The 13,663-nt window shown below is 34.6% G+C and overlaps 1 protein-coding gene across 1 annotated transcript in view; it reads left to right on the top strand.

Annotated features, from left to right (window-relative positions):
- The window catches only part of LTBP2 (latent transforming growth factor beta binding protein 2), a 106,880-nt gene that overhangs the window by 62,354 nt on the left and 30,863 nt on the right, over nt 1–13,663 (top strand). Inside the window, exons 10-18 of the mRNA XM_087724183.1 lie at nt 744–866; nt 2,658–2,822; nt 4,058–4,291; nt 5,147–5,166; nt 6,291–6,330; nt 9,066–9,164; nt 10,488–10,613; nt 11,137–11,265; nt 12,879–12,998. Coding sequence (XP_087580309.1) covers nt 744–866; nt 2,658–2,822; nt 4,058–4,291; nt 5,147–5,166; nt 6,291–6,330; nt 9,066–9,164; nt 10,488–10,613; nt 11,137–11,265; nt 12,879–12,998 — 1,056 coding nt within the window. The remainder of the gene's footprint in view (nt 1–743; nt 867–2,657; nt 2,823–4,057; nt 4,292–5,146; nt 5,167–6,290; nt 6,331–9,065; nt 9,165–10,487; nt 10,614–11,136; nt 11,266–12,878; nt 12,999–13,663) is intronic.

Raw genomic sequence — 13,663 nt, 5'->3', positions numbered from 1 at the left:
AAAGTTCAAGACTCTCCCCACATCTCCATCACATGATCCAATCAGGTATCATCCAAGCCAGGAGTTACCTCCCAGTCATCTCATTACAGCTGCAGGACCAGTCGACCTTGATTTTCTGAGAATGAATGTTGTTATGGCTGCATATCACCCACACTCTGTATATTCCCCCTCTGATTTTCCCACAGTAGAAAATGTGACAGAGCTGAAATCCAAAAAGTAAAAGATGGCTACCAGGTCTGACAATTGTATTGTCCAATAAAAACATATTTGCGTAGTCTATATTGTTCATTCTTTCTTGCTATCACAAAAAGACTTTCTTTTAGATAATTGTAAGTTTGGGACATGCTGAAGATTGAATGGATTTTTCTTCCCTTTTTGTTAGAAATATTTTAGGTGCTGCCTTAGAACATTGGTTATATAACTTGTTTGCATTGATTCATAAAGTATTTTGCAGGTATTTAGATTTTATTTAGATATAAACAAAAAAAACCCTATTCTGATGATGAGATCTGTACAACCATGGAAAGCATACGTATGGAGTTTGTAGGTTCTCAATTTTTAGAGATTATAAGAAAAGGTTATAAAAACTATATTTCATGGATGCTTTATTAAATTTTTCTTTCACATTGTAGGGGATTGGACAAGGTGTTCCTCATGGTCATTACAAGTGTATAATTTTTTTAATTCCATGATTTTAGGATAACTGAAACCTGGTTAACTTCATTTGTTCTTATTACTTGTAGATATTAATGAATGTACAATTCAAGGCATATGTAAAAATGCAGAATGCATGAACACCCGAGGCAGCTTCATCTGTACTTGTAAGCCTGGTACTATGTTGGATCCATCACGCAGTCACTGTATTTGTAAGTTTTTAATGGGTTTTTTTGTAGATAACTCTTTCCATGTTAAATCACAAGATATTTAAATTGAATAATAGCAAATGAGATTAATCCGAAATGATTATATGATGTAGTAATTATTTTCACTGAATGAGATTGCAAATGCATTTTCTTTTTCTTTAAGCAGAAATGGCAATATTAATAGAGGCTTTTCACTAGACTGTTGTGAGCAAGGGGTGTATCATTCTGAAAATGATTCTGTTTTCCTTCAGTCCTAATTTATCAGTATCTGATCTCTCTCTCCCCCCCTCTCATCTATCTATCATCTATCTATCTATCATCTATCTATCATCTATCTATCTATCTATCTATCTATCTATCTATCTATCTATCTATCTATCTATCTATCTATCATCCATCCATCCATCCATCCATCCATCCATCCATCTATTTATCTATCTATCTATCTATCTATATCGTCTATCTATCTATCTATCTATCTATCTATCTATCTATCTATCTATCTATCTATCTATCTATCTATCTATCTATCTATCTATCTATTCATCATCCCCAAAGTTAGATTAGCTATCTAGATCTGCCCCTCACAAGGAGTGATTCTGTGTGGCATACAACAATAACACACAAATACAACAATTAAAACACAATAATTACTAAAAATAATTGCCAATATCAAAATATGTTTAAAAAGCAAGATATACAAACTATGGGCATGGGGAGAGTGAATATTAACATATTGTTAATCTAACTTTGGGGATGAGGGAGAATTTTGCAATTTTGTCATGGCAGGGAAGGCCTGCTCCCAGGACCCACCAGCTCCACCTTGGTGTTTGGTACTTGCAGCATGCCCTTTATGCCAAACTGATGCAATGCAGGAGAGCCGATTTATAAATTTATAACATAGTTATAAAACTCTTTACAGACCTCTCCTTTGTAGATCTTTGTACTAATAAAAATGCAACAATATATGAATAATAGGAAATAAGAAACATGAAGTATTATACAATTGTACTGAGCATTTAAGAAGGGCCACCTACTAAAACTTTATTAAAGTAGATTATATATGAAAATTCAGAGTATTTTTCAGTCTGTTTAAGAATAGTTTAGTAATTTAAATGAGCCAAATTTAAGCTGAAAATGACATTATTTAACACACTGAAAACTTTGCAATGACAGTTCATTTACAATGAAAGATCTTACTGATTTGTTAACTAAAATCTGAAGTGATGCAGTCTTGTTGCAAACTTATAGACTTAAACTGTTATATTATTTTACTTATAATTGTTATACTGTATTTATAAAATCAGTTGCTTGCCAGCATCCTAAAGCAGGAGATGTCTGGATTGGCAACTTAAATAGATTAATCTTCTATTCAACCATTCATTTTGCAGCATGATGAATGTAATGTTTTAAAATAATTTTTGTTCAAAATGAATGAATGGCAGTGTTAAATTATCCTTCGTTTCTGTGCATTTCCTTTCTGTTTTGATGAAATAATTGAGTAGAAACATTAAGATAGGAAAATAAAATGTATGAACATTTATGAATTTTCTGAATTTGCTTATTCAGAAGTAAATACTACTGTTTCCAAAGTGGTGAGTGTTTGTGTGCGTGCGTGCGTGTGCTTGTGCGTGCGTGTGTGTGTGGGTAGAAAATGGCCTTTTATCTGGACAAGAACCCTACCAAGCATGGGGAAATTAACTTCAGAGATCTCCCTGAATTACAAAGATTCTGTGCTTTTATTTGAATTTTCAAAAATTGATACCAGATGAAAAATCCATAATTTTGTTTCAGCGGACAAGGCAGTTTCAACAGAACAAGGGTCATGCTATCGCTCTGTGATAAGAGGAATGTGTACGCTGCCACTTAATCAGCAGATCACCAAACAGATCTGCTGCTGTAGTCGTGTTGGCCAAGGATGGGGGAGAAATTGTGAGATATGCCCATTGTTGGGCTCTGGTAAGACTTCGGCTTTCTTGTTTGAAACATATTATTTCTAGTTTTGTCCAGTTATGTTAAATCCTGTGATTGCGCTAAATGTTTCGGTATCATCATGTTCTCTGCCAAAACTGGGTTTCAGAAGCGTTGCATATACAGAGGACTGGCTTTTTGCCATCCAAAGAAACTTGCCTCAAGTCAGTGAGGATATGCAGTGAGGAGTTCAGGGTTCAAAAAACCTACCGAAGCATGACAAAGTAGAAGAAATAGAGATATATGACTTCTCAATGTATAGATTGATGCCTTTCTGTATATTTGGGCAGCGAACTCCATTATAAGGAATGAGGGGAGATATAGCTGCCACTAATCTGGCAGCCAATAGAGGGAAAAAGATTGCTATAAGAAGAGCTGCCATAAAACACTATGTTAGAGGAAGAGTTTTCTCTTTCCAGTGGTTCTCTTCATCCTCATGCAATTTTATTTGTTTGCTTGTTTATTATTAAACTAGCTGATAACCCAGCATTGCTCGGGTATTTATTTATAGGGGGAAAATGTCGAGACCAAACATAATTTCTAATATTGGATTTTCCCCCTTACCAAAGTGAGCCCCCTTATGGAGTACTGTAAAGCTGTTACCATGGCAACTCTACTGCGCTGTACAGTAGAAGCCATTAGTACAGCAGAATCCATTTTAAGGCACAACAGGCTGTATCTTAACAGAACATACACCCCGAGGGGTGTTAGGGGTGTCTTACCCCCACAGTATTTTTTTCCAGAAAATAACTCATCTGTATACTAAGTTTGGTTGAAATTGAGCCATATGTATACATATGACTCCGAGCAGCATAGAAAGGAACAGAATGAGAATTTCTGTGTCATTGTGTTTTCTTGACTGCTCTCACTGAAAAACCAGTTTCTCAGTTAACAGGAGGTTGCATCCAACTCTGCAAACATTAAATTTTTCCTGCTGATGACATCCATTTTTCAATTTTGGTTCCAAGTATATATAACCTATACTTGTTTTCCTGCAATGTTTTGATTATAGGAGTTATTTAAATAGACACCTTTAACAGAGAAGATATGTGTCCCCACACATCTTATATATATAACTGAAAAAAATCCCACTATTATTGAATTAGATTATTTGAGATGGTAAATCCCAGACACATCATATTCTTTTTGTAGCTTTAGTTTTTCTTTGTATTGTTTAAGTCAAATCTTGTAATTGGCTACTTTTCCTGGTTTCTTGGCTACAGAAACTTTTAAGGAAATCTGTCCAGCAGGCCATGGCTACACTTACGCTAACTCAGACATTCGGATGTCCTTGAGGAAAGCAGAAGTTGATGAGCTGCCTTCACTCAGCCCAGAGAAGCAAAGAGGACATGGTGATCAGATGTCTAACGGGACAATTAGACAGAAGGAAGTGCAAGAAGTTTTGAAAGGTGGTGCCATAGATATTTTTTACCCAACTGACATACCAGCAAGAAAAGGTAAGCATCACACATTTTTTAGTAATTTTGAGGGTGTCACACAATTCAGTTTGAACTTTTCCAAAATGATTGTCTTCCAGGCCCTAATTTCAATGAATAATTTATTGTGAGTTAAGATACTTTAATAAAAAAATCAATTTTACTTATTTTTTATTTATGATATTCACACTACACTTCATATTTAAAACAGAATATCAGATGAAGATAATTACAATGACACAAAATTGGGAGATGTGACTAATATTTTAGAGGAAAGAGTAGAGATTAAAAAAGATCTAAACTGGATTGAACAGTGGGAGGAAATGAATAGGATAAAATTTAACAGGGAGGTACGTAAATTTCTGCTTTTGAGTGGGAAAAATAAAAAGTACGCATATCAGATGGGGAAATCTGACTTGGCAATAGCACAAGGATCTGGATGTTGTCAACCGCAAATTAAATATGGGCCAATATTATGAATCAGTGGCCAAAAGGCTAATTCTATCTTGCAGCACATTAATGGGAACACTAAGTTCAGATCATAGGAAGTAGGTGTTCCATTTGGCCCAGCAAAACTCCAACCTGGAATGTTATGGTCAGTTCTGGACACTATAGTTCAGTAAGGATCTGATATATTGGAGCAAGTTAAAAGGAGGCCTATCAGGATAGTGAAGGGTCTGGAAACCAAGCTCTATAAAGGAGCAATTAAAGAATCTGGCAAGATGACTGAGGGGAAATAATGGCACTCTTCAAAAATGGAAAAGCTATATAGAATAGGAAATGGGTTTGTTACAACTGGGTTAGCAATTCTCACTTGCAAATATATTTGGCATTCAAAAACACCCTATATTCTAATAACATTTTGTCATTTTACAGCTGAATCCTCAGAGGATCAGGTGAGTAAAAAAATTACTGGTAAATCTACATTTGGGAGATGATTTCTTTATTGTTAGATTTGCATCTTTCCTCTCATTCAGTCATTCAAGATGGTGCACACAGTGCTCCTACTTTTCCTCATAGTAAAAACTTATGAGGTAGATTAAACTAAGAGTAAGTGGTGTAATATTCAACCTAAAAATAATTGACTGATCTTGTAAAAGTACTATATTGATTCATATAGTGCAGAATAGAGACTAGTTAAATTATATTTTAATAGAAAGTTTGAAAAATAATGTATTAATCAAATAGGATGATTTTTAATAGTTCATACTAAATTCAGCAACAATTTGTTCATTGTTTTTCTACAGCTTGCCAATGATGAGGAAGAGAGATATTTTTACCCTTTGTAGTGTCATTACCACCAGAAAGGTCATTGGGCAGGTGGCATCAATAGCCTAATCTGATGAAAAATATAGAATTGTAAATTTCTCACTAAGAGAGAGTGGGGGGAGGAGAGAATGAGTCTCTCTTTCATGGAGAAGGGAGGCAGGCCTAATGGGCCAAGGAGCTGAGAGGAAGTGGTTAGTATTGGTGGAAGAAAGAAGGAGAAAATTGCTAATAAGCAAAGATGGCAGTTTCAGAGGTACAAGTTCTGGATAATTCATAGGATCAAAGAGGGAGACAAGTTAATGAGTGAAACAAAATTATGAAAGGTTGATCTAGTCATCACAGATTTCCAGGGAGGAACAAGTTCTGAAGAGACAAGAAGAAATTCATTGTAGTGATGGCTGAGAATGGTTACAAGCTAAGTTGATTAACTAAGGGGAAATTAGCAATAGCTAAAAAGATAACAATAGCTTATTTATAGACATGTGATTGCTGGCAGTGAAATAAGCCTGAATAATCGGGAAGCAACAAGAATTGGTCTCCCCCCTCCCTCCCCCGTCTCTCCCATGTATCATTTCATATCAAACTGAATTTAGGTTCATATAAAATTAGACTATCCACCTAATATGCTTACCCAGCAATATATTTAAAAGGAAATTGCTGAAAAAGAAAATTCTTAGATCGGTTGGAATTCATCTCTATGTAAATTACATATACTTTATGAACAGTCACTGTACTTATGCTTTGTTCATAGGATACAGATGAGGTTACCCAAGAATCTGATACTAATCCAGGTAAATTGCAAAGTACATTTGCTGAAATAGGTGTTTATGAGTGAGATGACAAAAAGTACAATTCTTAGGTTGTTGATTATTTTGATATGTGAGGGGAAAGAACCAAATAGATCTTCTAAACACAATCTATAATTTGCTGAATACTTATTGCTGATGGAAAAGCAAGCTGGATGTTGAACCTACTGGATAGACGATAATAAGCAATATTTTATCTATTCTATTTTTGTCTATAAGAGATTAACATTACAGAATTATCTTTTTAACTCCTTTTTACAGCACAATTACTCTTAAAGTGGTATCGGTAAATTATGCTATATGCAGTTTATTCATATAAAAATAATTGAAAAATCCTAATTCTAATGCATTATGAAGTTTAAGGATGCCATCTAATGATAAGAATTAGACAATACTAATTCAACAACATCTGGTATTGAGAAGTTCCCTAAGGGTGAGCTCCAGGCATAAGCCCAAAAACTTGGAAGACTAAACCTCTCACCATCTCCTAGTTTCCAGCCTGATACCCTAACCACTACACCAACTGTCTCACATTTTTCTTCTGCTGTAAGCCAAACCACACTTAAAAGCCATAAAGTATATCCTAATGGAAATAAAACTTAAACACCATGTTAACTGTAAACAAACCCAATGCACAACATTTTTCCATTCCACATGCCAACACTACCAAGATAACCTCCTCAAATAGCAACATATCCAGATAAACATTTCATATCTTAACTATAAACAAATCTACATTTAACAAGTATAAAGTAATCCCAGTATCCTAATACAAACAAAAAATGTAACATAGTAAAGAAGGATATTTCCTTTAAAAAGAGCAAGTTACCAAAACTTATTTACTTAAATAAAAAGACAGTGAAATAGTGAGTTAGTTTAAATTCTGTCATACTAGGATATATAAAGTAACTGAAGGAGAAAAAAACTCAAAACACCACATTAATGTAACAAAATTTAATAAACAATGTTTTTCCAGTCCATATATCAGCACAATTAAAAAAACCCACACCAAATAGCAACATTTTTCCTTTTAAGCCTGGTAAAATAAACCAACCTTGTGTTCCTTCTTTACATAAAATAATCTTGCACTTTAATCCGTTGAGATGGTTATTGATTCTTCTTAGAAATTGATTCAATACTTTAAGCAGGTTCTTTTATAAGTCTAGCAAAAAGAAATTCCTCCAATTGCTCTCTGGGATTGTCATTTTTATTTGCTTCTTAATTTTAAAAGCTTCACCCAATATTTTCTTGGTAACTGTTAACTGATGACAAATTCTTACTCAAATTCTCATCCATGTTGTTCTGCATAGATTTTGTTGCATATCTTTTACTGTAACATCATCTGGGAACAAACTGTTTCTGGGAAGACATAACAAAGTTCATTTAAAGTTTCTGTGCAGGTCGCAATTCAGGTTCTCAAACATATATCCGAACATTTATTATGTTACCTGGCTTGTTCTGTTTCTAATGTACAGTTTTTCTTTTCCAAAAGTACATTTATTCTTTAAGATTAATTACTAAATCTTAATATTTAAAATCCAATATTATAATGTTTTCTTAGCCCTTAATCAGTTTAAAACTTCCTATAGCAAAAAAAATGTTGTCTTGCTTTTCACTGTTCATTTAAATTTGTAAAATAAAGATAGATATCAATTTTCTTATATTAAGGATTGAAGACAGTCACCCTGGTCTTGTCACTTTGATGGTGTTTAACTTCTTTGAAGTCGTTTAATAGACAATTTCTGAAAGTTGTTCTCAAGGGAAGTGGAAATTTAGTGTCTTTAAAAAGGATCCATTTGTGACTGAAGTAATTATGGCAAATTCCCTTGTCTCTTTCATCTCCCACCCACTGCAGATTTCTGTCTTGCATTCTCCTCACAAGGAGTAAATGTAAGGCAAACAGCTTAAGTGATCATGCATCTTTTCCTTATCCAGAAGAGTCAAAGGAGCCAGTCTACTCATTGGCTCCCTATTCAAGGCTCCAAATGTCAGCTTAGCTTTTTCCAAAAGTTATCTTCTGTCTGCCACTTCCCCAGAAGCAGTATGCATTTGTATGTCATGTGTATTTCAAAGCTTTATCAATGCACGTTGTCTAATATTATATATTGTATAATGTGTATTTGACTATTGTTAAGATCATGGTCTCTTTTCTGAGTATATTAGTCAAATATGCTGGCTCATAGGCAAGCTGGGTGTCAGGTGAGGGAAGGGTGATAATTCCCTTGATCTGGAAGGTTATGAACATCTCATTCCTGGAGTGATTGATGCCAGCAGCCTTTGAAGAGACATTACATTTTGTAGTCTCCATGCATCTGAAACTTATTCTGACATTGCTAATTCATCCATATATTGAAAGATTTTTGTGGAAGTTTTCCTTTCTGCCTGTGAGCCAATTCATCTAAAACTGGACCTAATACTCCATTCATGTCTCCAAGAAGATAATTATCCTTCCTCCATTTTTCCTTCTCTCCCTTGGAAAAATGGTTTTTTTTTTTAAAAAAAAACAAAACTCCTTGCTGGTCCATTGTGAGGTTGCTGCAGAAATAATTTTGAGTAGATTTGCTACATTGGATTAGATGACTTATTATATCTTTCAACTATATGAATTATTCAGCAGTAAGTTGGACTGAATGATATGTATGAGACTACAGAGTCCAGTTGATTGCTGCTATTTGTCTAATATGTTTATAGTTTTTGCCTGTTTCTCATATCCTTTGTAGTGGATGTAAGAGAGAATCCCTCCCTTTCTCCTGCCAAACAATTTCCAGTAGCTGTAGATGAAACTTCTGCTTCAAGAGACACAGCAACAGTATTCACAGGTATGTTAACCCATTTTCTAATAAATTATTTCTTATAATTCAATTACAGTGTGCAGCAAGTAAAGAGATTTTGCATTTCAAATGGGTTCACACAAGACAGTCAAACGAAAGAATTTCATGATGCTAATCTAAAAAAGTTTATGTCAGTTTCACAAGTGATATTAAAATCGATTGTAGCATTTGTAGTTTTTTCTCTGTAATGAAATCTTACATTGTTTTTCATATATATTGAATATGGTAATCATAAATAATACATTTCAAACTAGTAATCACCCCTAAGCACCATCTTATGATGCAGTATTCTTCTTTTCACTGAAATAAATGAAAATGGGCAGATCTTTATGCCAAATCCCAGGATAATTGAGAAAGAGAGAGGAGAAAAAAGTATTCCAAGCACATTACATACCATATTTCAACAATCTAACAACTCAGATTCATTACTGCAATATTGTAGGTTGGGATCCTAAGATGGAAAATAGGCTTTGTCAAAAGACTTTGTAAGTTCATGGCCAAGATGCTGTTTGAGCCAGCAACTTCCTGATTGGAAGCTATTAACTGTAACAAAATAGGATAATGCTCACAATACTCATTTCTATCCTGCTTATATGCCAAGTAGTCCTTTTCAATCAAACCTGGGAAGGAGTTATAGAAAAATAACACTTTTCAACCATAGAACAACAATGGCAGAATTGGAAGGCTATGGAGTATCTCTTGTCATTTATTCCAGGTCACACAAGTTGAGTCATGGGCATTTTTTTGGTCGAGTGGGAAGATTTGTGACCTTAGGCAGACATATGTTTACTGCTTGGATAATAGCAGCTGTGTTGTTTCAGGCTTGTCTCAATGTCTGGGAGAGCTGCCCCTGCCATTATGCTCTACACTAAAACGTTCTTGGAAAGAGCCCATAGCAAAGACTGTCTCAATACTCTTTTGTCTGTATGGGTTTGTTTGTGAGCTGGCTGGTTGATGGGATTTTTGAAGTCTATGGAGAGATGTGGGTGTTTTTTGAGCTCTTGCATGTTGCTGGACTGATTCCAAATTTTCTCCAGTGAGTTTGGTATAATCCAGAATGAAGTTATTGAAACAGGAATATATCTTTATAAATCTTGGTTTATAAATTATAGAAACCAGGCAAACTCAGGGCATAACATTTTGTGTTTAGACTGATGGTACTGATTACCTTTAAGTATAGCCTTTGCTGTGTCTTGCACGAATGAATTGCATTAATTAAGGTAAAAATATTTACATTTGTCTTGGATTTGGGACAATAGCACATTGCCATTTTATTTGTTCCCTGACAACATTTTTCTTTTTCCTTTTTAGAGATAAATCCATGTTCCTCTTCACCTGATATGTGTGGGCCAGGCACTTGTGTGAACTTTCCTGAAGGATATACCTGCTTGTGTTATCCTGGTTATCAACAGCATCCAAGTCACACTTACTGCATTGGTATTTTAGTTATTTAATTAGTTTGATGGTGGAAATGTAGTCTGTGGCAGTATGAGTATATAAGAAAAACAGTTTAAAATATAGCAATAGCACTTAGATTTATATACCACTTTACAATGCTTTACAGTCCCTTCTAAGCAGTTTACAGAGTCAGCATATTGCCCCCAACAATCTGGGTCCTCATTTTACCCACCTAGAAAGGATGGAAGGCTGAGTCAACCTTGAGCCTGATGTGATTCAAACTGCCAAATTGCAGGCAGCCTGCAGTCAGCAGAAGTAGCCTGCAGTACTGCACTCTAACCACTGTGCCATCATGGCTCATAGAAGTTGTTAGAGACTGGGAAATAAAGAATGTAACCCAAGAAATGATGCATACAGTTTTAATCAGTGATTTTTAGTTCCGTCTTCTACAAACTACACTTTTCACTTGTGTGGGATTTGAATGGCTAAGCTGGTTGGGTGACTACAGAACAGATAGGGAGGTCAGTTTCAAAATGTTTTTAACTATCTCCTCTTGTTTCAGATGTTGATGAATGTGAGAGAAATCCATGTGATGGGAAGGGTCACTGTGTCAACACTGAAGGCTCTTATTCTTGTATCTGCTTCTCTGGGTATAGCATTCTCACTTCACAAAACATGCAAACATGTCAGGGTAAGAAATATTTCTATGAAATCAGAGAATGTAAAAGAAATTCACCATTTATTTATGTGGGAAAATATCTGCAAGTTCCACCAAACATCTTATTCTTCACCACTGAGGGCAACAGCAGGTAGAGTCTTCTAGAATATATTTTTTCTGTCACAAATTTATATTTATATTTAGGTGTGTCTGATAAGGTATAATGTTTCCAAAAATGGAATATAAACTGGGCATGTTTATTTTTTTAAAAAAGACGTTGCAAATGTTTTAAAAGAACATTTGTCTTTTAAAAAACTAAGTAACAAATAGAGTAGGGAGATTTTCATTATGTAATGATTTTTAGGGAATGTTCATAATAAAACCTATGTACGTAAGAGAAAGTTACATTTAAAAGCTGGAATGCTAGAGAAAATTTTTGAAGAAGAAAACAGAAGCAAATTTGTTTGCGGTTTAAAAACCCTGAGAACTAGATGCCGCTCTATTAATGCAGATCACAAATCAAATTACATATGTACTGAATTACATATTGGTAATGCCGTCTTCTGATGCCTACCATGGAAGATCAGGAAATGAGAGTAATTTGGTTGATTGGTTCTCTCTCACTCTATATATCTACAGTGTCTGTCTGTCTGTCTGTCTGTCTGTCTGTCTGTCTGTCTGTCTGTCTGTCTGTCTATCTATCTATCTATCTATCTATCTATCTATCTATCTATCTATCTATGTATCTAATCTATCTATGTATCTATGTATCTATCTATATATATCTATCTATCTATCTATCTATCTATCTATCTATCTATCTATCTATCTATCTATCTCTATCTATCTATTGAGAGATGTTTTATTTTATTTATGTCTTGCCTGCATATCTCAGTTCTTTTATCTTTTGTGGCCAAGAAAATTCACTAACCTTTCCTTCATCTTATCCATACATATATCTAAAGAAGTGAACAAAACTGGGTGCTCTAGAATTTATTGCCATATTTTATTTTATTGTTTAGCTGTTGCATGCCATTATTATTGTATTAATTTAAATCATGTTCAATTTCCTGCCCTATGCTTTTGATAATGATAGCACATAGATAGCAGATTTAATATATAAATAACAAAGAGGATAATAAACCTTTCATTAAATATGGAAGCAAATGAACAGAAAAGCAATAATATGATATGTATCTAAAAACTTTTGTCTCTGCATACTTTTGCAGAAGCATTTACATTTTGAAATATGCAAATTAGATTAAATGTTAATTATTGATTGATTATATGCCATCAAGTCAGTGCCAACTGTTAGAGGCACATAGACTTTCTTCAGGGCAATTTGTGCCCAACCTGGTTCTTCGGTTTGCCCAATTTTGGTCTTATTGCCACTGTGATTGAGTCCATTTACCTTCTGCCGGTTGTCCTCCTCTTCTCTTTCCTTCTGTTTTTCCCAGTATTATAGATTTCACCAGAGCACTAGATTTTTCCATAGTGTGTTTTAAAGTATGATGATTTGCTCTGGTCATTCCAATTTAAACATGCTGTATTAAAAGGATAATATGAGCTAAGTACTTGACCATGGTGCATCATAGCAATCTGGACTGATCATTTTTGCTGAAGAGCATGTTGCTGTGAATTAACAGATCTAAATGAGTGTGACCAACCAGATGTTTGCCATGGAGGGCAGTGTATCAATATACCTGGCTCGTATCACTGTGAGTGCAAAATAGGCTACTTCCTGAATCACAAAGGACAGTGTGAAGGTGAGTTTGCAAAAGACCTCCGCTTTTCTGAAATGTTCTCCTTTCATAGCTAGTTTTGATATTTCTTGCCAAGTAGTTCAAAATACTTGACATGTATAAATTCATTCCTTACCGATTCATCTCAGCTTTTTAATGCGACTTGTGTCTTTAGCAGAGAACATGCTCATTTAGAAAGGTCACTTTTATTATGTTCATTCAGATTTAACTTTTATCTGACTACAAATAAATAGGATGTGTGAAGTAATGCTGGTAAGGAATCTGCTAAACAGAGATTGCCCTCTTCTGGAAAGAAGGAAAATGCAAAATAGTGCTGTTTTTATATTCTGACTTCCCTTTGCAACTTATGTATATTGGTTTAAATCATGTGTCTCTGAAGATGTTTCCATCATAACTGGTTTTCTCCAGAACCAAAAAAATGTAGATTATTCAAAATACTACCTGCACTTCTATCTCAGTATTTCATCTGTTCCAAAGAATGGCTGATATCTAGTAATGCTGGCTTATGATAAAAAAAAATGCCTTATCGAAAATGTCTAATACAACACAGCTTATTGATTCAAACAGGCAAGGCTCCCCCAAATACTGGACAGAGATTTTTCCCATCAATTTTTTTTTCCAAATTAAAAATGTGGAGGCTCACTGTGGGATCTCCTGCAAGTAAAAGA

The sequence above is a fragment of the Thamnophis sirtalis genome, unplaced genomic scaffold (assembly GCF_051295495.1).
Source record: "Thamnophis sirtalis isolate CommonGarterSnake01/CBP01778 unplaced genomic scaffold, rThaSir2_p1.2 scaffold_1, whole genome shotgun sequence".
Classification (NCBI taxonomy): Eukaryota; Metazoa; Chordata; class Lepidosauria; order Squamata; family Natricidae; genus Thamnophis; species Thamnophis sirtalis.
Note: the sequence above shows the minus strand (reverse complement) of the source record. Positions and strands in the feature narration are given on the sequence as shown.